At 43.0% G+C, this 22,267-nt stretch overlaps 1 protein-coding gene across 3 annotated transcripts; it reads left to right on the top strand.

The window, feature by feature from the left end:
* Positions 1 to 1,121: 1,121 nt before the first annotated feature.
* On the top strand, positions 1,122 to 16,731 carry PYM1 (PYM homolog 1, exon junction complex associated factor). Of its 3 annotated transcripts, none has more exons than XM_070271594.1 (5): positions 1,143 to 1,278; positions 1,594 to 1,694; positions 2,488 to 2,695; positions 15,293 to 15,386; positions 15,799 to 16,731. In XM_070271594.1, exons 3-5 carry the CDS (start codon positions 2,677 to 2,679, stop codon positions 16,280 to 16,282), a joined length of 597 nt encoding a protein of 198 aa, XP_070127695.1. In that variant the 5' UTR covers positions 1,143 to 1,278; positions 1,594 to 1,694; positions 2,488 to 2,676; the 3' UTR covers positions 16,283 to 16,731. The 3 variants fall into 3 exon arrangements, with proteins under 3 accessions (XP_005611336.2, XP_070127695.1, XP_023499531.1); XM_023643763.2 differs by having other exon boundaries at positions 1,237 to 1,396; XM_005611279.4 differs by lacking the exon at positions 2,488 to 2,695 and having other exon boundaries at positions 1,122 to 1,278; positions 1,594 to 1,932.
* The last annotated feature ends 5,536 nt before the right edge of the window (positions 16,732 to 22,267 follow it).

The raw sequence follows: 22,267 nt of genomic DNA, 5'->3' as shown, positions 1-22,267 counted from the left end.
AAACCGCAGTGAACAAAGGGAAAGGAAAAAACAACAGCCTTGTTCTCCCCAGCCTCTTCTTTCCTCTCTTCCTCCTCAGGGTGGGGGGCCACATCCGGGGCCCAGGGCTGGGTCTCAGGCAGGTCTGCTAGGCAGACAATTGAGTTTCACTTCCTGTCAACCCCAGAGCTGAGGCAGGATGTCTAGGGGCATAGTAGGGGGGCTCCTAGGGTTGAGTAGTCAACAAGGACCACTTAGGATTCCCTCTAGCAGAAAGGCCCATTGAGCAGCCCACTAGTACTAGTACTCCTCGGGCAGTACAGTCAAGACCAAGGCATCCCTCTAGTTTTTAGAGGCTTCATCCCGCACTCTCACCTCTAATCATTAGTAACAAGGCTAAGAACAGGATGCTAGACCAGGCAGGGCTGAAGCACAACTGGTGAAAGAGCAGAGGGCTTAAGGATGGCAGCGTTGGAACACTTGCAATAACTGGGTATTGAGTGCAAACCAGTTTTTAAATGAGTCTTTTTTTGAGACCTTCTGGACTGGGCCTCTACTGGAAGTCAAGAAGGTGGAGCTTGGGAAGGAAGGCAAGCTATGACCGGAGAAAACGTCCGAAGCTTCATTTCAAAGCTTTAGGAAGTTCCTAGGCAGCCATTGCCCTGTTTTTTGTTTTTTTAAGTGAGGTATGCAGCTGGTCTTGAAGGTGGTCGCAGATATTCCCCTCCTCCCTCCTCCCTGGTTCCAGCGGTACTGTTGGACGTTAACCTAAGCCAAAGTCGGGGATTTGGAGCAGGAAAAAGCAACAAGATGGGGATGGGGGAGGGCAGAGCGGACACCTGAGGAGAGAAGCCTGTAGCCGGCCCCTCCCAGGCTGTAGGGGAAACAAGTTTAGCAGGACTTAGCCCTGAAGGAACAACGGCTGCTGAAAAAAGCGGGGGAGGGAGAATTCTCACTTGGGTTCATCTAAATAGGGAGGCTGGGGCAGGGCACGACTGCAAAGCCAGTGACCGAACGGGCCCGGATTATTGGCGAGTTGCCCCATTTCCAATGCCCAGCGCCCAGAAACTTGGACGAGGTCAGTTAGAACACTAACAAGGTCCGCCCAGAAGCCTTCACCCTACCCTCTGACCCCGGGGCCCAGTGTCGAAGGCCAGCGCAAACTTGGGCCGCCGTCACTTCGCTTCGAATCCCTGGGGCCGCCCCAGGGGCAGGGCCAGGCCAGGGCTGCCCGCCCCACCCGGCCGGCCGCCTCCCGGGCCGTGGAAGCCGCTGGCAACCCCAAGGCTGCGGGGACAGGTGACTGGCCGGCAGCGCCCCCTGCCTTGCACGCCCCTCTCGCGGGTCTCCGGAGGGTTGAGCTGGTGGTCGAGGGCAATCGGCAGGCTACTTCGACCTCCCCACTTTCTAAGAGAGGGTTAGTTGGGGTCTTCAATTCGCCCCCAACCACATCGGTGCGCCCCAGTGCGTTCCCGGAGTTTGCCCGCCCCTCCCCATGTCCCCTAGCCGCTCTGGGACCTGGGTGCAGGCCAGCCCCTAAATATTCTTCCTTTCCTCATCTATCAGCCCCCCTTTCCGGGTGCAGACAGGGCCTTGCCCCCTTTTCCCTCGCAGGTCCTGGATGGATGAAGAATGCCTGTGAGGAGAGGGTCTGTGCCTCGGAACTTCTCTCAGCACCAAAGGACTGCTTTACACGCAGCAGGCGCTCAATAATGGTAACAGTGGCAGTAAAAGAGCCCAGAGCTTTTATTTTATTAAAGTCTTCAGCTTCTCCTTTCCTCCTCCACCTCCGTCCATGAAATGGTGTACTCTCCCTTTAAGACTAAAATGGTGGCCTGCTACGATCTGGACTCCACTTCCGGTGGGGAGGGGGGCGGGACCCCAGCCCGCTCACGCCGGAAGTGGTTTGCGTTTTCAAGATGGCGACTCCCTATGTAACTGACGAGACCGGCGGTGAGTGCGGGAGGCGCGGAGCCGCTTCTCCCCGGGCTCTCGGGGCAGGGGTTCGGACTTGGAAAGGGGTCTGTGCCCCGCCCATCCCGGGGCCCCTCCTTTGCCCCGCCCTCCGGACCGCCTTCCCCATTCATTCTCTCCTACGGGGTGTCACCTGCGCCCCCTTCTGGTCTCATGTTTGGGGGTCTCTGCTTCCGGTCACCCAAACCCTGGGGTCCTTCAACGCTGGTCCCTGCTCCAGGACCCTCACGGGCTTTTAGCTTTTCTCCAGCAGTTGGAGCTCCCATATCTCTTTTGGGTTCTCCAGCCTTGGGGGCTCCTACACTCAGTTCTCTCCAATTCCTGCTCTCCCACTCTTCCCCTCCCCCTTCTGTTGGCTATCCCTGCTTTTTACCCTTCCCCAGCCCCGTCTTAATTCTTTTTCTCGAAGCTGTATCTGTTGAAGACATCCTCATTGCTACATAGTGATTTTTTCCACTCTCTCCCTCATCTTCGTGGTTGGGTCGCTGAGGTCTAGAGGTGTGAAGAGAACAGAAGCCTAATGTAACTTTTCAGCTTGAGTTTTCTCCTTGATGACACCAGCCGCGCCTCTACCTTCTCTGGTGATGATGATAGGAGTTGAGGAATCTAAGGTGGAAGAAACCAAACAGGAAGATGTCTAGTGGCCTCTGAAGCCCTCTGACAAGTTGATAGAACCCACTGTACCTTCTGGCTAGAGAAGAATTTCCAGCCTGACTGATTAAGATGCTGAAGTGTCAGCTGTGTATGTGAGGTTTATGTGTTGAAAACAGAGAATTAAGATTTTCATTGTGGTTTTGTCCCATCCTAATTTCTCATTTTTAGAAAAATGTGCATAGTAATGTCTACCCAGTGACAATCAAATAAGATAGTATATATGAAAGCAATTTATAAAATGCTGTGCAAGGCAAGGTGTTAACAGTTTTTTGTAGCCCTCATTGTGTATGTGTAGTCTTCTGTAGAAGTGACATTGTGCGTGTGCTGTGGTACATACAGTCTGTTTTAAAATGTGCCATTTATGCTTCTTGCTTTGCTGCTTTCCGTGTTCCTTACTTCTCAACCTATCTCTCCTGTGGGGTCTAATGACAAGCCAGGTCTCTGCTATTTCTCCCCAACCTTACATTTCAAAGTGGTACAACCTCTTCTCCTGCTCTCTACTTCTTCAACTAGCTCCTTTTAATGTGTACTTTGAAAATATGACTCATTGTCCAGTATACTTCTCTTTATTCTTAACTGTTTTTCTTTAAAGTGATTTAATGAAAATCCAGGTATCACATCTCATCATCACTCCCACCAAGACATATCTTCTGTTCTCTGTGACTATGTGGAAGAGGAGAAGGAATCATACTGCTTTTTTGCTCTCCTTTACTACTTCCAGATCATTGATCTACCACTGTCACTCTAATTCTGGTGGAAGGTATTGGCATGCAATTACAGCATTTTCTCTAAAACCTCAGGGCCATCATCTACTGCCCACAAGGATCCAGACCTATCACATCATATTTTTTTCTCCACTCCGTTTCTTCTTCTCATTCTCAGTGTCTCCAGCATTTTTGAAGTACTCTGATGTTACAGTTCCTCAGCATGGGACCATTGACTTTCCTTTGTATTTTCAAATCAGCTACGCATCAGAATCACTACTACCTGGCCCTCACCTATGACGCTGCTTCCCCTTCAGGGGCTCGCTATTACATACTTTAGCTTCCTTACCAGTCACCTTTTTCACTACCTCACATTCACAGAATCAGCTTTTGCCCTCTTTAGGTTCTCTAATTCTTGACCTTTCCCGTTTCCTTGAGTCTACCAGTACCTTCGTGATTACCTTTGATGCTGCCCTGCTAGACCTCCATGACCAGCCACTTTGATACTATCCTCATTGCTTTTTTCATTCATTTTGTTCTTCTATGTTAAGCAAGGACTTCTGTTACCTTGAATCACACCCATCAACTGTTTTCTTGGCTTCTGCTTCTAGGCTACAGCACATGGCAGGAGAAAAAGCACAGAAGCTAGCACATTCAGTATAACTTAATGTTAACTTATGCCAAGATCATGGCTTCTCTCCAGTTCTTTTTTCTTGATTTGCTTACATTCTCTCATGGCTATTTCCCCCACCTTTTCCAGCTCTCTCTGACCCTCTCTTTTAATTCTCCCTCATGGCCGATGAATTCACTGTCTAATTCATTGAAAAATCAAGACCTATCACTTCTGTTTCTTTCCTGTTCACGGGCTGATTTCTTGAATATCAGGTCTATACATACTATTTCCATTTCCTCGGTGCTTATTTGTTCCTTAACTTTTTACAGCCTTTATTTCTAGCACCAGCCTCTCTCCTGAGTTGCCAATTCCTTTTTCTAATTGTTTGGTGAATGGCTTTCATTCTTGGCTATAGTGTCACACCTCAAATTGTCTGACCAATATCTATATCGGTTTTTCCTTCCTTGTTTCCGTTAAAGGCAACGTTGTACTAGCCAACTCAAGATCAACTTTTTGCATCATTTCTCTCTCTGTTTTAAGTAGACTTTATTTTTTAGAACAGTTTTAGATTTATAGAAAAATTGAGAACACAATACAAGCAATTTCCATATACCTTACACTCAGTTTCCCCTGTTATTAACATCTTCCACAGGGCCAGCCTGGTGGCACAGTGGTTAAGTTCGCAAGTTCCACTTTGGCGGCCCAGGGTTTGCCAGTTTGGATCCCAGGGGTGGTCCTATGCACCACTTGTCAAGCCATGCTGTGGCAGGCGTCCCACATAAAATAGAGGAAGATGGACACGGATGTTAGCTCAGGGCCAGTCTTCCTCAACAAAAAGAGGAGGATTGGTGGCAGATGTTAGCTCAGGGCTAATTTTCCTCAAGAAAAAAAAAGTCTTACACTAGTTTGGTACTGTTATTGCAATTAATGAAGCAATATTGATACGTTATTATTAACTAAAATCCATACATTATTCAGATTTCCTTAGTTTTTACCTAATTTTTTTCTACTTCAGGATCTCATCCAGGATACCACATTGCATTTACTTCTTGTGTCTCCTTAAGCTCCTATTGGCTGTGATAGTTTCTTAGACTTTCCTTGTTTTTGAAGATCTTGACAGTTTTAAGGAATACTGTTCAGGATGTAGGATGTCCCTCTATTAGAATTTTTCCGATGTTTTTCTCACGATTAGATTGGAGTCATCTGTTTTTGAGGGGATGACCATAGAGGTAAAGTGACATTTTCATAGTATCATATCAAGGGTACATAGTACTGCAATGATTTTCTTTTTTAAGATTTAAAAAATTTTTCCTTCTTCTCCCCAAAGCCCCCCAGTACATAGTTGTATATTTTAGTTGTGAGTCCTTCCAGTTGTGGCATGCGGGATGCTGCCTCAGCATGACTCAATGAGTGATGCCGTGTCCGCACCCAGGATCCAAGCCGGCGAAACCCTGTGCCGCTAAAGCAGAGTGTATGAACTTAACCATTTGGCCACAGGGCTGACCCCTCGCAATGGTTTTTTTACTGTTGATGTTGACCATTATCACCTGACTGAAGTAGTGTTTGTAAGGTTTCTCCACTGTAAAGTTATTCTCTCCATACTGTACTCCTTTCTATACTATACTCTTTAGACGAAAATTACTAGTCACAGCCCACACCTAAAGAGTGGGGAGTTATGCTCCCTTAAGGACGGAGTATTTACATACAGTGTTTGGAATTATTCTGCACAGGATGTTTCTCTTCTCTCCCATTTATTTATTCAGTCATTAATTTATATCAGTGTGGACTTTCGGTTATAATCCAATACTATCTTATTTATTTTATTTTATTATTATTATTATTTTTTTGAGGAAGACTAGCCCTGAGCTAACTTCTGCCAATCCTCCTCTTTTTTTGCTGAGGAAGACTGGCCCTGAGCTAACATCTGTGCCCATCTTCCTGTATTTTCTATGTGGGACGTGTACCACAGCATGGCTTGCCAAGCGGTGCCATGTCCACACCCGGGATTCAAACCAGCAAACCCTGGGCCACTGAAGCAGAACATGCGCATTTAATCGCTGCACCACCAGGCCAGCCCCTATCTTATTTATTTTATTGCTCAAATGTTCCAGGTTTGGACATTGGGAGCTCTTTTAGTGGGCCCCATGTCCCTTTGACTGACTCCCATCAGTGTAGGTTTTTGTTTTTCAGTTCTTCCTTACTTTCTGGCACTAGAAGATGCTCCAAGCTTGTCTTGTATATTTCCTGTCTCAGTCCTAGAATTAGCCATTTCTCCAAGGAGCCCTTGGTTCCTTTTACTGGAGAATGGTATAGGAAACCAAGATCAGAGCATTAAGTGTTTTTGTTGCTATTGAAGTGTTGTTTTGTATCATCTTTTACTCCTTTCTTGCTCCCCATCTCACACACAAACCAGTTGTCAAAATATCGCTCTTTTATTTCTACTGGCATTACCCTTATCCTATCTTCAATACTTGTTAGCTATATGGCCTTGGGAATTTTAAGCCTTGGGAATCTAAGCCTTAGTTTTCTCATCAATGATGTAGAATAGTAACTCCCACAACATAGGATTATTGTGAGAATTAAAATTTAAATGATATAATGTACATGTCTGGCACATAGAAAGTACCCAAAAAATGGTTCTGTAATTATTAGTTAGGTAAGAATTATTGTATAGGTTAGAAGAGGTTATATATACAAGTATCAAGCATAGTACCTGGGTCATTCTAAGTGCCTGATAAAATTCCAGTTTCCTTTATCCTGCAGATATTGCTGTGAGCTCCTAAGTAGTTGTCCTATCTCCCATCTCTCTCTCTCTCTTCCAGTTCCTTTGACATATTGTTGCCAGATTACTGCTCCTGAAGTACAAATTTAGTTCTGTAATTTTTGTTCAATATATTTCATCCACCCAGAGTCCACTGTTAAATTTGGCATATATCCTTCTGGTCTTTATTTTTCTTGTGCATTTTTAAAACATTTTTGAATCACATGGTATATACATTTTTATATCTTACCTTTTCACTAAACCTTATAACATAAATTTTTTGCCTTGCTATTAAAAACTCTCTGTAAACATCTTTTAAAATACTGGCAGAGTGTTTTATTGTTTGGGCACGAATCTTCTCTCTTACTTTTCTTCTGTTTTTGGAGTTTTAGATTGTTTCCAGAATTTGTTATAAGAACTCTATGAATATTTTTGTGCAGTAAGTCTTTGCGTGAGTTTAGGGTTATTTTATTATTATTATTAGGATATAGGTTATTTAGGAAAGATTTCTCAGAAGTAGAATTAACTGGGTTGGATGATACAAACATTTATTTTTTATTAATTATAAAATTAATTCATCTTAATTGTGGAAAACTTGGAAAATATTTTCACAAGTAGTAGTAAAATATAGTAAGTAGTAAAATATAGTCACATGCATGTTTGGCAATTCCAGAATGCAGAGATAACTACAGTTATATTTCCTTTTAGTTTTTCTTTCTATGCGCATATATATCATATCTGTATTTAACAGAATCGGGATCAGACAGAATGGCTGTAGTTTCCAAAATATGATCCTCAGAACACTTGGTAGTCCTGTGAAATGTGCTACAAAATAAATAATGTAAAAATAAGGTTCCTGTGAATCTTATGGAAGTCGTGTTTTATATAACAAAAACTTTGGGAAATGCTGCTAAATGATGGGACTACCATATATCCCCTTGCTGTGTTAGCCAAATTGCTCTCAAGGGTTTTCCACCAACCACATATGAGTACGCTGGTTTCACCTCTTTGACTGCATTTGTATTCTCATCTTTCAAAACTCTATTGCTTCAATAGACACAAATGATAGTTTATTGTTGTAATTTATATTTCCTTTGATTATTACTGACGTTAATCTTCTTTTTTTTTTTCTTTTTTCTTTTTTCCCATTTATAACACAATGTACAATAGTAGGATAAAAAGCACAGCCTTTGGAACCCACAGCCTGGGTTGGAATTCTGCTACAGTTTACTGACTTTCTAACTTTGGGCAAGTTGTTAAATTTCTTATCATCTGTAAAACTGGAATAATCCTGTATGGAGCTGTGAAAATGAGATAAGATAGTATACATAAACACCGAGCGCTGGCCTTGGCTTGAAGCAAGCATTCAGTAAAGGGTAGCTGCTATTGTCCTTTTGGGATTGGCTATCAAATTTCCGTATGGAACATTTGCTCTTACATTCAAGATACTGTTCTTTAATATGAGCACAAACCACTTTTCAATATATTAGTATCATCACATGCTACGTCTCTGCCTATACCCTGCAGTGAAACCGGGCTGTATAGTGTAAGACTGGTGGCACAGCCGAGTGCTGATATGTAAGCTGGGGCGTCAGAACTGAGTTCAGATTGCAGCTACATGCTGCCTTTGTGATCTTGGACCTATCTTGAACGTCTTGAAGACTCTGTTTCCTCAGCTGTAGATGATAGTATCTATCCATTGTCTAGATTGAATAAGGTAATATATGTAAAGTAGCAGTGTAATGTAGCTACTTATTAATAAATGCTCTTTCTTAACTGTTCTTAACATACTGTGAGTTTTCCACTGCTATGATTTTGCTTGTTGTTCCTCTGCCTAGAATGCCCTTTCCCTTCCTTTCTCTGCCTGCAGAAATATCAGCCACTTATTTGTTGTTGTTGCTAATTGTTACTGCTACCACCTAGTCTTTAAAGTCAAGTCCCTGAGATTTTCCTGATTTCCTGTCACCTTCCTGCATCAAACAGGGTGGGATTATTTATTCTCTTGAAATCTATCAGTAATTATCAGTGTCTCTAAGGAAACCTCAGGCATTTATGTTGTGCCTTATTCTTTGTTTGCCTGACTTACCCACCCTCCTCCTTACTTAGACTGTACATTTCTTGAAAGTACAGACCATTTCACTCATCTTGATAATCCCTGTAGCACTTAGTGTAGTACTTTTCGCACAGGAGGCTTTCAGTAAATGTTTATTGCATTTTATTAATGTGTCGTCTGGCTTTTGATCGCTCTACTTTTCTAAGGCTGTATTCTTGAAGATAACTAGGAATTTCCAAATTGCCAAAATCAGTTACCTTTTTCTTCTCATTCTTTTCCTTAATCTCTTTGCAGTATTTAATATTGTTAATCACCTGCCCTTACTTGAAACTCTTTTGGTCGCCATAGCCTAGCACTATACTGTTTCTTTTTTCCTAGAATCCTTTCTTGTTGTTGCCAACACCTTTTCTTCCTTGAGGAAAATGATCATGACCGTTTTTCCAGGGTCATTCCTCCAAATTGGGTCTTCTCTTCTTTTATTTTCTGTGTGTTAGAAACCGCATCTAGGTCTTAGGATTTTGGGCCCTGAGATCATCCTCAGGCTCAGATCTGTGACCCAGATCTCCTTTCTTACTTGAAGCAGGTCCCAGGGATTCAAGATACCTTTAACAGTCACTTCTCCCTAACCCCTGGAGTTCGCCCAAGCCTTGCTATGTTGTCTCTTCACTGTCTTCCTGCCACTCCTGAAAACAAGGCCCTTTTCAGTTTAAGGAAACAGAGTGAGATTTACAAAACAGCAGATGTGGGGAAATAACAAAGCTTCCAAAGTTGATATAGTAGCAGTCTCTAATTTGTAGTTTCTGACTCTCTCAAAGGTGTTAGCTGAAAATCCTGATATTCTGCCCTTGGTTTTTATTTCTAGAGATAGGAATCACAGCCAGGGAATGGAACCAGAATAACATAAAATAGGTGCTCCTTTGTGATGATGGGCTGTTTGTACCTCTGAGGGCCTCCAGTTAGGAAAGCCGTTCAAGAAGCTTCTGCCCAATTTTTTCTCACGTTCCATCTTTACTAGTCCTCAGCTATATTTTCTGTGCAATTTACTTAAATACATGTTTCTATCATTGTCTCTTTCTTCTTCATTCCATATAAAACACTCCTTGTCTAGAATTGAATTACTTATTTTCACAAAATTGTCTTCTCCTTTGGACTTTCTTTATATCAGTGGTTTTTATTCTTCTCCAGATTTTCCACATTTAAGAGTGATATTGTAATGAGTTTATTTGTGTTCGTCTTTATTACTTGTTTTTCTTGCTAGAATGCATGCTGCAAGAAGGTCAGACCCTTGCTTGCTTTATTCATTGTTGTAGCCCCAGCTCCTGTTACAGTGTCTGGCACAATGGCAATTGCTCAATAAACATTTGAAATCTGCGTGTGAAGAAATGTTATTACCATATGTTCTACTTACCCACAGGTATGTTGTGGAAAATAAGAGAATACATGTGCAAAGCACCAGATTAAATTCACCGTAGCACTGTTTCAATTATTTCCTCTCCCTAATTTGAATTTTGGCAATCTTCAGATCCTGTTGACTTATTCTTCGTAATGGCTTTCTCTTTCATTTTCCTTTCAATACCCATAGAGACCATCTAAATCAAGTTGTCTCACATTGTGGCTATTGCTTTCGTTTTTTTCTACCTTTAGTTTATGTTACACATTTTCAGGTTAATCTTCTTAAAGCATTACTTTGAGCACATCATCTATACTCTGTTATTGGCCTTCGACCTTCTCCTACATTCTGAAGCTTAAGTCCAAACTCAAGAGGAAATTGGATACCTTCATATTCTGACTAATTTACCTCTAGTCTCTTTTCCCATTACATATGCTTTTTGCCAAAAATATACTGGATTCTTGCTGTTCTCTAAAGTGGTACTTAAATTTATGTATTCATTATTTGAATTAATTACAGCCTTCTATGTGTCAGGCCATTTGCTTCAAAGATCAAAGCCCCTGCTCTTGAACAAGCAACAGTTTTGTTAAACAATAGAGCACGATGAAGGCCAAAGCAGGTGCTACGGATGCACAAAGGGCAGCTTCTCACTTGGCTTGGGGTGGGGAGGTCAGGGAGGATTTCACTGAGGAGTTTATACTTGAACTTGACTTTTAAAGGCCAATAGGAATTAACTAAGATAAGAATCAAGCAAAGTCTATTCCAGGCCAAATGAAGCAAAAGCAAAAAGACATAGAGAATAGAGACACTGGCGGGTGAGATTTTTGAATGTTTCAGTGGCTGGAGGAGGAGAGTGTGAGTGACTGAGGGCTAAAAGGCTAGAGATTAGCGAGAGCAGGGGGTCAAGAAGGCCTTTTGTGTTTGGTTCCAGCCTCCCTGTAAATATCCTGAGGGCAACAGGAATCCAGGAAGAATTTTAAGTAGGGGCACGATTACTAGTGTGACTTGTCCCTTTGCTGATGTTGTCCCATATGCCTGAAATCTTCCCTTTCTGCTCTTTCCTCATAACCCCCCGCCCCACCTGTCTGAATCCAGCTCATCTTCCAAAGATCATAACAGATGCTGTGTCCTCCATAAAATCTTTATAAATCGCCTGGTCAGAAGTAATTTCACTCTCTTATGTGTACCCATTCTCTAAGCCATCTAAGGTTGAAACAAAAAATGAGATAATTTTAAAACCCACCATATAACAACATTAATGGGAATTTAAAAAAATTATTTATAATCTAATCATTCAACATAACTTTCACATTGCACATTCTTTTCTAAACTTCCAAATAAGCCTGACATATTTAATAAATGAAATCATGGTGTATATATAACTACATTTTACATTACATTATATCACATTACATGATTTAAAAAATTTTTATCAGGGGCCAGCCCTGTGGCCAGGTGGTTGAAGTTCCACTCACTCTGCTTCGGCTGCCTGGGGTTCACGGGTTCGGATCCTGGGTGCAGACCTGCTCCACCCATCAGCCATGCTGTGGAGGCGTCCCACATACAAAGTAGAGGAAGATTGGCACAGATGTTAGCTCAGGGCTAATCTTCCTCAAGTTGAAAAAGAGGAGGATTGACAACGGATGTTAGCTCAGGGCAAATCTTACACACACACACAGATTATCATTTTTTTTTCTGCTTTTTCTCCCCCAATCCCCCCAGTACATAGTTGTATATTTTCAGTCATGGGTCCCTCTAGTTGTGGCATGTGGGATGCTGCCTCAGCATGACCTAATGAGCAGTGCCATGTCCGCGCCCGGGATCCGAACTGGTGAAACCCTGTGCTCCAAAGTGGAGCACGTGAACTTAACCACTTGGCCACAGGGCTGGCCCCTATCATTTTTAATGGATGTATCATAAACTGTTTCTGTATAACCGGATGCAAAGATCATTTTTAATTTTTAGCTATTTATAGATAATACCATAATGTTCAAATAATTATCTCTCTCCCTTTCTTTTTTTATGTTTTTGTTTTTTTCATGTTGGAACTATTTCCTTATGCTAAATTCTCAAGATTGCGATTACTAAAACAAAGTGTGCTGAATTATTTTTGACTTTAACTCCCTCTCCACTCCCCCCATCAGTGAATTACCAAGTGTTGCTGATTCTTTGCTGATGTATCTGGCATCAGTCCCTTCCTTTCCATTCTCACTGTTTCAGTCAATTCTGTCCCTCATGCCAGGATTATTGCAATCTTTTTCCTAACTGATTTCCCCAGTCTCCCATGTTTTTCCTTTCCAGTTCACCTTCTCATCATGCCAGATTAATTGCCCTAAAGCACTGCTTTGGATAAAAGATTCATTCACTTGACAAATATTTGTTGAATGCATGCCATGTGCCAGATATTAAAATCCTTAACTGGCATTTCAAGGTCTGAGCCTCACCCCTGTTGACTTTACACCAGCGCTCTGACTCAGCCGAACTGGTCTATTCAGTCCCCTCAACGTGCCCTCCACATCCCCACATCTGACATTTTGTTTTAGAATAAGCTTCTGTTTACAATCCATTCTGCTTCCCTTTCCGTTTTCTTTAGTCCGCCTCTTTCTTCAAAGCCCAGTTCTAGTCTCAGCCCTTCCTCCATGAAACCTCTCCATTTTTTCGTTTTTCAGTTGTTCCTCTTGTCTCCAAACTCTTGCAGCTAAGCAAACAGTATCCTCAGTGGCTGGCTGTTATTCACCAGATCAACTCCAAATTCCTTGACCTTGTATTTAAGGCTTTTCAAGCTCTGGCCCCATTTCTTATCTCCTACCTGGCTTCCTGTTATTCCCTCCCACGAACTGTCTGATTCACCGGGACTCCTCCTCGACTTCTCCTCTCTCAGTCCCTGCCCCCATTCCCACATCGACGCCTTTCTTTGCTCACCTTTCTTCTTTCTCCCATCCCCTCTGCTTGTCACATCTTACCCACTTTCTTTAACAAATTTCTTTTTTAGTTTTAATTTATTAATGATATTGCATTTTGAACAAAAAACCAATTCATGTAACAATGTATAATCCATGTGGGAGGCCCTAGACTTGATTTTTTTACTTTTCTTTTAAAAATCTTTTTCTCTTTTTTTAACAAAAGTAATACTTTTTTTAAAAAAAAAGAGTAACATAAGATATCTATAGGTTTTTTTTAAAAAACTATATATTAATGGTTAATGGTTTCTACCACCTCTTCTTCCAGGTTATTCCTCTTAAGGTAACCAGCATTAAAGGCTTTGTGTCTTGGTATGTGTCCTTCTACACCTTTCTCTTTGCCCCGATACACAGACTATATGGACCATTAAGTGCTACTCCTTGCCCCAAAAAGAATGGGAGCATACTCTACATCAGCAGTTCTCAAAATATTGTTCAGGACCCTTGGGGGTTCCCTAAGACCCTTTCAGGAGGTCTGCAAAGATAGCTATTTCCATAATATACTAAGATGTTATTTGCTGTTTTTGCTGGGTTGAAATTTGCACTGAGGGTACAACAGCAAAGGTGGTAAAACCACTGGCCCCTTAGCAGTAATCAGAGCAGTGGCACCAAACTGTACTGGTCCTTGTGCTCTTCACTGCCACGCGCTTGCAGTAAATAAAGCCTGTTTCACTTAAGGATGCCCTTGATGATGCAATAAAAATTATTAATTCTATTAAATTTTGGCCCTTGAATACACATCTTTTTATTTACTTATTTTTTTCCAGCTCTATTGAGATATAATTGACATATAAGTTTAAGGTGTACAATAATTACTTGATGCATTGATATGTACATTTCGAAATGTTTACCACAATGAGGTTGGTTAACACATCCTTCACCTTGCATAATTACCCTTTTGTTGTTGTTATAGTGAGAACACTAAAGCTCTACTCTCATAGCAACTTTCAAGCATATGATCCAGTTTTGTTAACTGTAGTCACCAGGCTGTACCTTAGATCCCAAGGACTTATTCATCTTATCACTGAAAGTTACACATCTTTTTAATGTTCTCTGTGGACTAAATGGGAAGTAAGCATGAAACACTCCACTGCACACTGAGTAAGATGGCATCTCAAGGAAAAGCACTACGCAGTTGTCCGAGTTGCAGGCTAAACGAACTGCCTTTTCATGGAACACTACTTTTACTTGAAAGAACCACTCACAAACTTCTAATTCAGACCTGGGTATCCAATAGGCATTTTCCTGAAAATGAAGGAAGTGAGCCCGTCATTTCAAAGAAAACAACTGACCGTGTTTGTTGCCAGTGATAAAAATCAAGCCTTCAAGTAAAAATTAGAGTTTTGGAAAACTTGTCTCTGCCCCTGGGAGCTCCACAGCTTCTCAGTAGAGTTTTCTGATGAGATTAACAGATATTTTTTAATATTGCATAGTGAAATGCATAGAATTACAAAATAAGAGTGTAAGGGAGATCCTGAAATTAAAAAGTTTGAGGATTACTACTCTACACATTATCCTGCACCTTGCCTTTTCACTGGGTTTATCATGAACACCGTTCGAGGTCAGTGCATTCATATCTAACATTCTCTTTCATAGCAGCATAGTGTTCCATCATGTGGATGATCTGTGTCTAGTCAACCATTCATCTATTGATGGCCATTCAAGTTGCTTTCAGCTTTTTACTAATTTAAATAGTGCAGCAACAAACATCCTTTACATATATCCTGTGTATGGTGCTTTTGGATCTATAGTATGGATCCCTAAAAGTTAACCTGTTTTTCACCATCCATCTTAATAAGACTTCTCCTTCTCTACAACGTCTTCTCTGGTCATTTCTCCTTCCTATGGTCCTTGTTTTTGTCCCTTTTTAACTTCTTATTCATTTACTGCCTTTTGATATCCCCATGCTATTGTCTCGTGTTTTTTAAAAATTCTTCCTCTGTGCCTGTCCTGTCCTGCCAACTGGATTATAAAAATAGAACCTCCCTGAGGGCAGGGATGGTGTATTATACAGTGTGTAGGTACTCAGTAAATAATGACAAGAGAGGGAGTGAGGGTTGATAGGAGAAAAGGGGCCTTAAGTGGACAGTCGCATTTAGTGGGTGGATGGGTGCTGAGGGAGGCTATGTGCATTCATACATTCTTTCCTCTTGGGGACTCTTTGAAAATTAGAAAGAGTAACTCCAACTGAATTCTCTTTTCAGGCAAGTACATCGCCTCAACACAGCGACCTGACGGGACCTGGCGCAAGCAGCGGAGGGTGAAAGAAGGCTATGTGCCCCAGGAAGAGGTCCCAGTGTGCGTAGTTAGGCATGAGGAGGGGCATTTATTGGGGTCTCTACAGAAAGAAAGAATATGTGTGGCTATGAGTTCAGGGAAGAATCTGCTGATCCCAGGAAAGGGAAGCAGGGGGCAACTGTCTGAGAAAGAGGAGGGGGCTGGGGTTCAGGAATGAGTGAGGTTTACAGGTGACTGGTCCGGTTCCTGTGGCTTCTGTTCAGCAGAACTTCCAAATAGCATTCAGAGATCCAGAGCTTCAGGACCTAGAGACCCTCCTAAAACCTACAGAGCAGAGGGAAGTTGGAGAAGAACTCTAGGGAGAGGAAGGAGGCAGGAAAGTGAAAAGGGTGAAATGATTTGGAAGGTTAAGAAAAGGGCTCAGAAAAGTCAGTGATTCTTTGAAACTGTTGACATCTTCTGTTCCCTGCAGGTATGAGAACAAGTACGTGAAGTTTTTCAAGAGTAAACCAGAACTGCCCCCAGGGCTGAGCCCCGAGGCCACTGTGCCTGTCACCCCATCCAGACCTGAAGGTGGTGAACCAGGTCTCTCCAAGACAGCCAAACGCAACCTGAAGCGGAAGGAGAAAAGGCGGCAGCAGCAAGAGAAAGGGGAGGCAGAGGCCTTGAGCCGGACTCTCGATAAGGTGTCCCTGGGAGAGACAGCCCAAGTCCCCAGTGCTCCGCAGGGCTCCCGGCCAGCCCCTACAGCTGCCTCTGACCAGCCTGACTCCACTGCTACCACCGAAAAGGCCAAGAAGATAAAGAATCTAAAGAAGAAGCTTCGGCAGGTGGAAGAGCTGCAGCAACGGATCCAGGCTGGGGAAATCAGCCAGCCCAGCAAAGAGCAGTTGGAGAAGCTAGCAAGGAGGAGGGCGCTGGAGGAGGAGCTGGAGGACTTGGAGCTAGGCCTGTGAGGCCTTTGGGGAATAGGGAATGGACTGCAGGACAAACCATGGGGCTCTCTGGGGTCCTGGGGAATGTGGGCAGCAGCAGTCAGGAGGGGTACCCCTCCATCCTGGCTCACTTCCACCTCTCGTGGCCCAACTCTGTGCTCCAGAGCCTAGCCTCTCCCTCATTCCTTCCCTGTTTTTCCCAACTCCTATTTTTTGGACTTTTCCCCCTCCCGTTCCCAGTGTTCAGAGTCTCAGTGACTACCCCAGGTACTTTTGCTGCTGATTTGGGTGTCTCGTTTAAAAGAAGACCACATGGGTGGAAATCCGTTGGAGAACTGAGGTTGAGGGTCGGGGAGTACGCCCAAGTCTCAGAGTCTGGGTTCCTGCTCACAGTGTTTAAGGGTTATTGCCCCCTCCATCCCTCACCTCCCTTTTTTTTTTTTTTTTTTTTTTTTTAAGAACAGAATAAACTCAAGTAGACAACATGTCTGCCTTGGCCTCTTTCTTTCCAGCTCCTAGGAGGTGTTTTATCCCCTTCAGTTTGGCACAGAAAGACAAGTGTTGGGAGTAATATTCCCTTTAATTTTTAAAAATTATGGGTGTATGGCTAAATTAGCAACAGTGATTTCTGTATGTGTTTGCTCAGACTTCAGTGAACAGGAATTAGTGTTATAATAAACTTAGAACAAATTTAATTTGACACGTTAATTTACCTGTGTCAGTATTTTCACGCCACATAGCGATGGGGCCTTTGTTTCTTCCTTACTGTTTCTTTCTGAAGATAATCTTGACCTACTTCACAGCTCATTTGAAATTTTGCCTTCTCAGATGCCACCCCAGGATGGCATTGTGGAGCAAACGAATGATACAGGAAGAGGAACTTACTGCCAAATAGAGCTGTCACTTAATTTTGCATATTCTCTGATTTCCACCCCTCACTTATCACAATCTTCCTTTCCAGGCAGCAGCTAGTGCAGACCAGCGGAGGGGGAAGTGAGCTGTAGTGAACGATCTCAGGAGTTCAAAGCTCTTAGCCTGACTCATGAGGTCCCGTACAACCTGGCCTCATTTTTTGCCATTCCTCGCCTCTGGTCAAACTGCGCCGACTGCGCTGAACTACTTTCAGTCCCTCGAATGAGCCGTAGTCTCTGAACCTCAATCCTTTGCCCTCACTGGTCCCTCTGCCTAGAACACTCTTCCTGAGCCCCCTCTCCCAAATCAACTCTTTCTTAACCTTTGGATCTCAGCTTAAATGTTGTCTTCTCTGGAGACTTCCATGGTCGCCTCTCTTAACCTGCTTCCTTAACACTCTTCCATTTGTAATGGTGTCTATTACTTTATATTGTCATGCTGTTTACTTGTTAGCCCTTTTCCCCTTCATTAGTCCATGCACTCCTTGAGCCCTGGTGCTTTTATCATCATTACATCTCAGTGCCCAATACAGTAAATTCTCAAATATTTGACAAGCCATGTGGAGAAACAAGATGAAGGGTAATTTGTGCCTTGCACAGCTGAGCAGTTAATGAGGCCTTGACAGGGCACCCCAGGGTGAGACCAGAAGCCTGAGATCCCCTCTGTAGGATCCCCACAATTAGAAAGATGTTATAGGGGCTGGCCTGGTGGCGCAGCGGTTAAGTGTGCCTGTTCAGCTTCGGTGGCCCGGGGTTCGTCGGTTTGGATCCTGGGTGCGGACGTGGCACCGCCTGGCACACCATGCTGTGTGGTAGGCGTCCCACATATAAAGTAGAGGAAGATGGGCACGGATGTTAGCTCAGGGCCAGTCTTCATCAGCAAAAAGAGGAGGATTAACAGTAGTTAGCTCAAGGCTAATCTTCCTCAAAAAAAAAAAGATTTTATAAATAATATTTAATTGGCATGTATGTAGGGTTCGATGCTTTGTAAGTTCAGATGTTTTAGAGGGATCTATACTTTAAAAACCATTGCTAAGGAGCGATTATCTGCTTTGCAAAAGACTTCACCACAGTAAACCTTTAAATTTCCTGGGTCTTAAGTGTTTGATAAAAGTTTATTTTGATATTTGTTGGGCCCTGTCAGTCACTGTGCTAGTCTGGAGGGATGCGATCATGAATACACGGTAGAACCTTCATTTAAGGAAGATATTAAGTCATGTAAATCACTAATTAAGTACTAGGCAGATTGAATTAAGTGCTATGGTGGAGGTACCAGCACTGTGTTGAGGGAGAGCAAAGAAAGAAACCATTTATTCTGATTGACGGGGTGGGGATGCCTAGCAGCAGAGTTGGATTTCGAAGAAGACCGTGGCTCACATCTCAAGAAAGGCAGGTGAGGAGAGCAAGTACATATAGAGGCTCGGCAGCAGGAAAGGTACGTGGTGAATTTGCTTTCAATTTTGCAGGGGCACGTTTCCTTACGCAAAATCAGTGTCAATCACTTGATATAGGACAAAGATTTGCACATAAGCTAGTGTTTTTCAAAAATGTGGGTCATGAAATCAATTTAGAAAGTTGTGACCAGTATTGTTTCTCGAACAGAGTAGAATAGAAAATAGCAGAGACTGATGCTTAACAAGGGTAAATATGTCACATGATAATTTTGTTTCAGATATATGTATAAATCAGTATTGGGTTAGGATGTAAGATGTAGTCCTTACCTTGGTTTGCAGGAAAATGAATTTGAAAGCCACTGCTAAAATCAATATGAGGGGCTGAGGCATCACATACTCTCCCGGTCTCTATATTTGGGATGAGTGGGGTGGGAGGATATTAGTTTAATTATTCCCCCAATGGATCCCTGTAACTTAAGGTGAAGTAAATTAGGCTCAATCTTCTTTTTACTCCTGAGGCTATATTACTATGTTTTTATGATGAAATATTTTAATAATAATTTTTAATTGCCAGCCACGGCAGTCTAGTGGTTAAGATTTGGCTCTCTCCCCGCCTCAGCCCAGGTTTGTTTCCTAGTCCGGCAATACCACCTATCCATTGGTTGTCATACTGTGGCGGCTGCATGTTGCTGTGGTGCTGAAAGCTCTGCCACTGGGATTTCAAATACAGCAGGGTCACCCACGGTGGACAGGTTTCAGAGGAGCCTCTCAGCTAAGACAGACTAGGAAGAAGGACCTGGCCACCAACTTATGAAAACATTGGCCACGAAACCCTGTGAATAGCAGCAGGGCACTGTCGGATGTAGCACTGGAAGGTGAGAGGATGGCTCAAAAAGACCGGGCAGGGCTCTGCTCTGCTGTACACAGGGTCGGTAGGAGTCAAAGTCAACTCAATGGCATTAACATGTTTTTTTTTTTTTCTTCTAACATTGGCACCTGAGCTAACATCTGTTGCCAATATTTTTCTTCTTCTTCTTCTTCTCCCCAAAGCCCCACAGTACATAGTTGTTGTATGTTCTAGCTGTAGGTCCTTCTGGCTCTGCTATGTGGGACGCTGCCTCAGCATGGCTTGATGAGCCGTGCTAGGTCTGTGCCCAGGATCCGAACTGGGGAAACCCTGGGCCGCTGAAGCTGAGCCCACCAACTTAATCACTCTGCCATGGGGCTGGCCCAAACAAATTTTTATGTGACAAAATACAATAAGACATATTTAAATGTTGACATCAACAAAAATCCTGGGTTTTGAACATCAAAACATTGGCAAAAGCACTTCAGCAATCTTTACCCTTTCTTAAGACATGAATGAGGGGCCCACCCAGTAGCGCAACGGTTAACTTCACACGTTCCGCTTCTCCGCGGCCTGGGGTTCGCTGGCCGAGTCCCGGATGCCGACATGGCACCGTTTCACAAAAGCACTGCTGTGGTCGGCATCCCACGTACAAAGCAGAGGAAGATGGGCATGGATGTTAGCTCAGGGCCAGTCTTCCTCAGCAAAAAGAGGAGGATTGGCATTAGTTAGCTCAGGGCTAATCTTCCTCAGGAAAAAAAAAAAGACATGAATGAAAGCATTAGATCTAAGTAGTATTCTTTGACACTTCTGTAAAAATTTTAATTCAGCAGATGTTTCATCTCCCATTCTCGCCATTATCAACATGTTATATTCTTCAGAATAACTTTAAGAAGTACTGAATTCAGGTTCCATTGACGCTATATTACTATTTATTCGCCATTTCTTTCCTCTTTGCTCATGATTCCCTCCGATGTGTAAACAGCCAAGATTCTAGGGATTTAGGCCTGGGGCGTTTCCCCTCACGGACTCAGAGGCCCTGTGTTAATTTCTTATTGTCCACTAGGTGGTGCTGTGAGGGGCCAATGCTTGAAAGTTTATCCCGCCCCTAGACTTCCAGCTTGTTTTGAAATTAGCAGATGGGTGTACTCAGCAAGAAAATCTTCTCTTCAGGCTCCCAGACATTCCAGGAGAGGGTATCTAGGTCTCCCTCCTCTCCCCAACTATAACCTGGTCCTACAAACTGAGGAGGATAGAGAATCTGGGATCGAGAGGGTACAATTTTTGGTCAGTATTGCCGTCTCTCAAAAGAGATCAGGAACGCTTTCTGTTCTCCCCTGGAGATCAAAGAAGATGCTGAATTGCAGTGGAAAGGGTGGAGGTTATACCCCAAGAAGAATAACTAGCTGAGTGGAGGTGATAGAATTGGCTGAGAGGAGGGGAGAGAGGCTATGTTAAAGGACCTCTTCCTTGGGTAAGCAACAAGTCATGGAATTTGGTTATATTCAGTGAAAATTTTTCAAGAGGCTTCCATAGACCAGAAGAATACAAAGTTGAATAAATTTTGCTACCTCCTTTCTAGAAGCTAAAGAAAAACAAAGAGGTAAACACTCAACAATAATACAGTGTGATAAATATTAGGGGCATATGCAGGGTGCTGTGCACGCAGAGAAGAGACCCCAAAGTCAGCCGTGGGGGTGGGGGCAGGGAGGTTGTGACCAGGGAAGGCTTCCCAGAGGAGATGACACCTAGACTGAGGCAGAGTCTGGAAGGATGAATGTGAGCCCTCTAACATCCTAGAAATCCACCAGGTTCTGCTGTAATCAAGTGTCCCCTAGTGACTTCATTTACTCCTGTGATTTCATTAATTACTTCTATGCTAATAATTCCCAATCTTTCTCTAGCCCAGTCATCTCCAAAACCTCCCATCCAGTGTCTCCTATTTGGATGTTGGTAGTTCAAGTTAAACTTGTTTAAAACTAAACAATGAAAGCAGCCCAAAGCTATCGATTTTTATGGTAATCATGTAATTTTTATCCTTATTCATTATCCAGGTGGATGTCTTAGTCACTTCTTGTATGAATTACTGCAAAAGCCCAATAACTGGTCTCCTACTTAGGTCTCTCCCCACCGCCCACTTCCCCAATCTGGCCTACACACTTTCATCTTCAAGACGATTTACCTCTCTTAAGCCCACTGTCGATGGTATCATTCGTTGAACAACCACCTTTAGTGGTTTCCTTTGGTCTACCCAATGGACCAAGCTCCTTTATCCAGTAATCAAGGCAGTTGCTGTGGTCTGAATGTTTGTGCCCTTCATAATCCATATGTTGAAATCCTACCCCGAGGTGATGGTATTAGTAGGTGCGGACTTTGAGAGGTGATTAGGTCTTGAGGGTGGAGACCTCATGAATGCGATCAATACACTTATAAAAAGACCCTACAGAGCTCCCTAGCCCCTACTTCCATGTGAGGATACAAGAAGTCTGTGACCTGGAAGAGGGCTCTCACCTGACCGTGCTGGCAGCTTGATCTTGGACTTCCAGCTTCTGGAACTGTGAATGATAAATTTCTGTTGTTTATAAGGTACCCAGTCTGTAGTATTTTGTTACAGCAGCCTGAATGGTCTAAGACACCATTCTGTATTCTGGTCCTGAATTACTCTTTCTAACTTATACTCTGTGATTCCCTTCGATGTCTTTTACAGCCAAATTCACCTACTCAATGTTTATTTCCCGAATGTAGCTTATGCTTTTCTATCTCAGTATCTAAGTTTGTCTCATCTTCCTTGTCAAAATGCTATCCATTTTGGGAGGGAGAAGGTTTCCTAAACATAGCATTAAAGGCAGAAAAC

The sequence above is a fragment of the Equus caballus genome, chromosome 6, assembly GCF_041296265.1.
Source record: "Equus caballus isolate H_3958 breed thoroughbred chromosome 6, TB-T2T, whole genome shotgun sequence".
Taxonomy (NCBI): domain Eukaryota; kingdom Metazoa; phylum Chordata; class Mammalia; order Perissodactyla; family Equidae; genus Equus; species Equus caballus.
This window is presented reverse-complemented; position numbering and strand designations above follow the sequence as displayed.

What these genes read in the sequence shown, in the direction of transcription:
- PYM1 (XM_005611279.4), top strand. Translation starts at nt 1,899, where the DNA reads ATGGCGACTCCCTATGTAACTGACGAGACCGGCG. An exon ending in TGTAACTGACGAGACCGGCG is followed by an intron (nt 1,933 to 15,292) that starts GTGAGTGCGGGA and finishes TTCTCTTTTCAG; the next exon opens with GCAAGTACATCGCCTCAACA. An exon ending in CCCCAGGAAGAGGTCCCAGT is followed by an intron (nt 15,387 to 15,798) that starts GTGCGTAGTTAG and finishes TGTTCCCTGCAG; the next exon opens with GTATGAGAACAAGTACGTGA.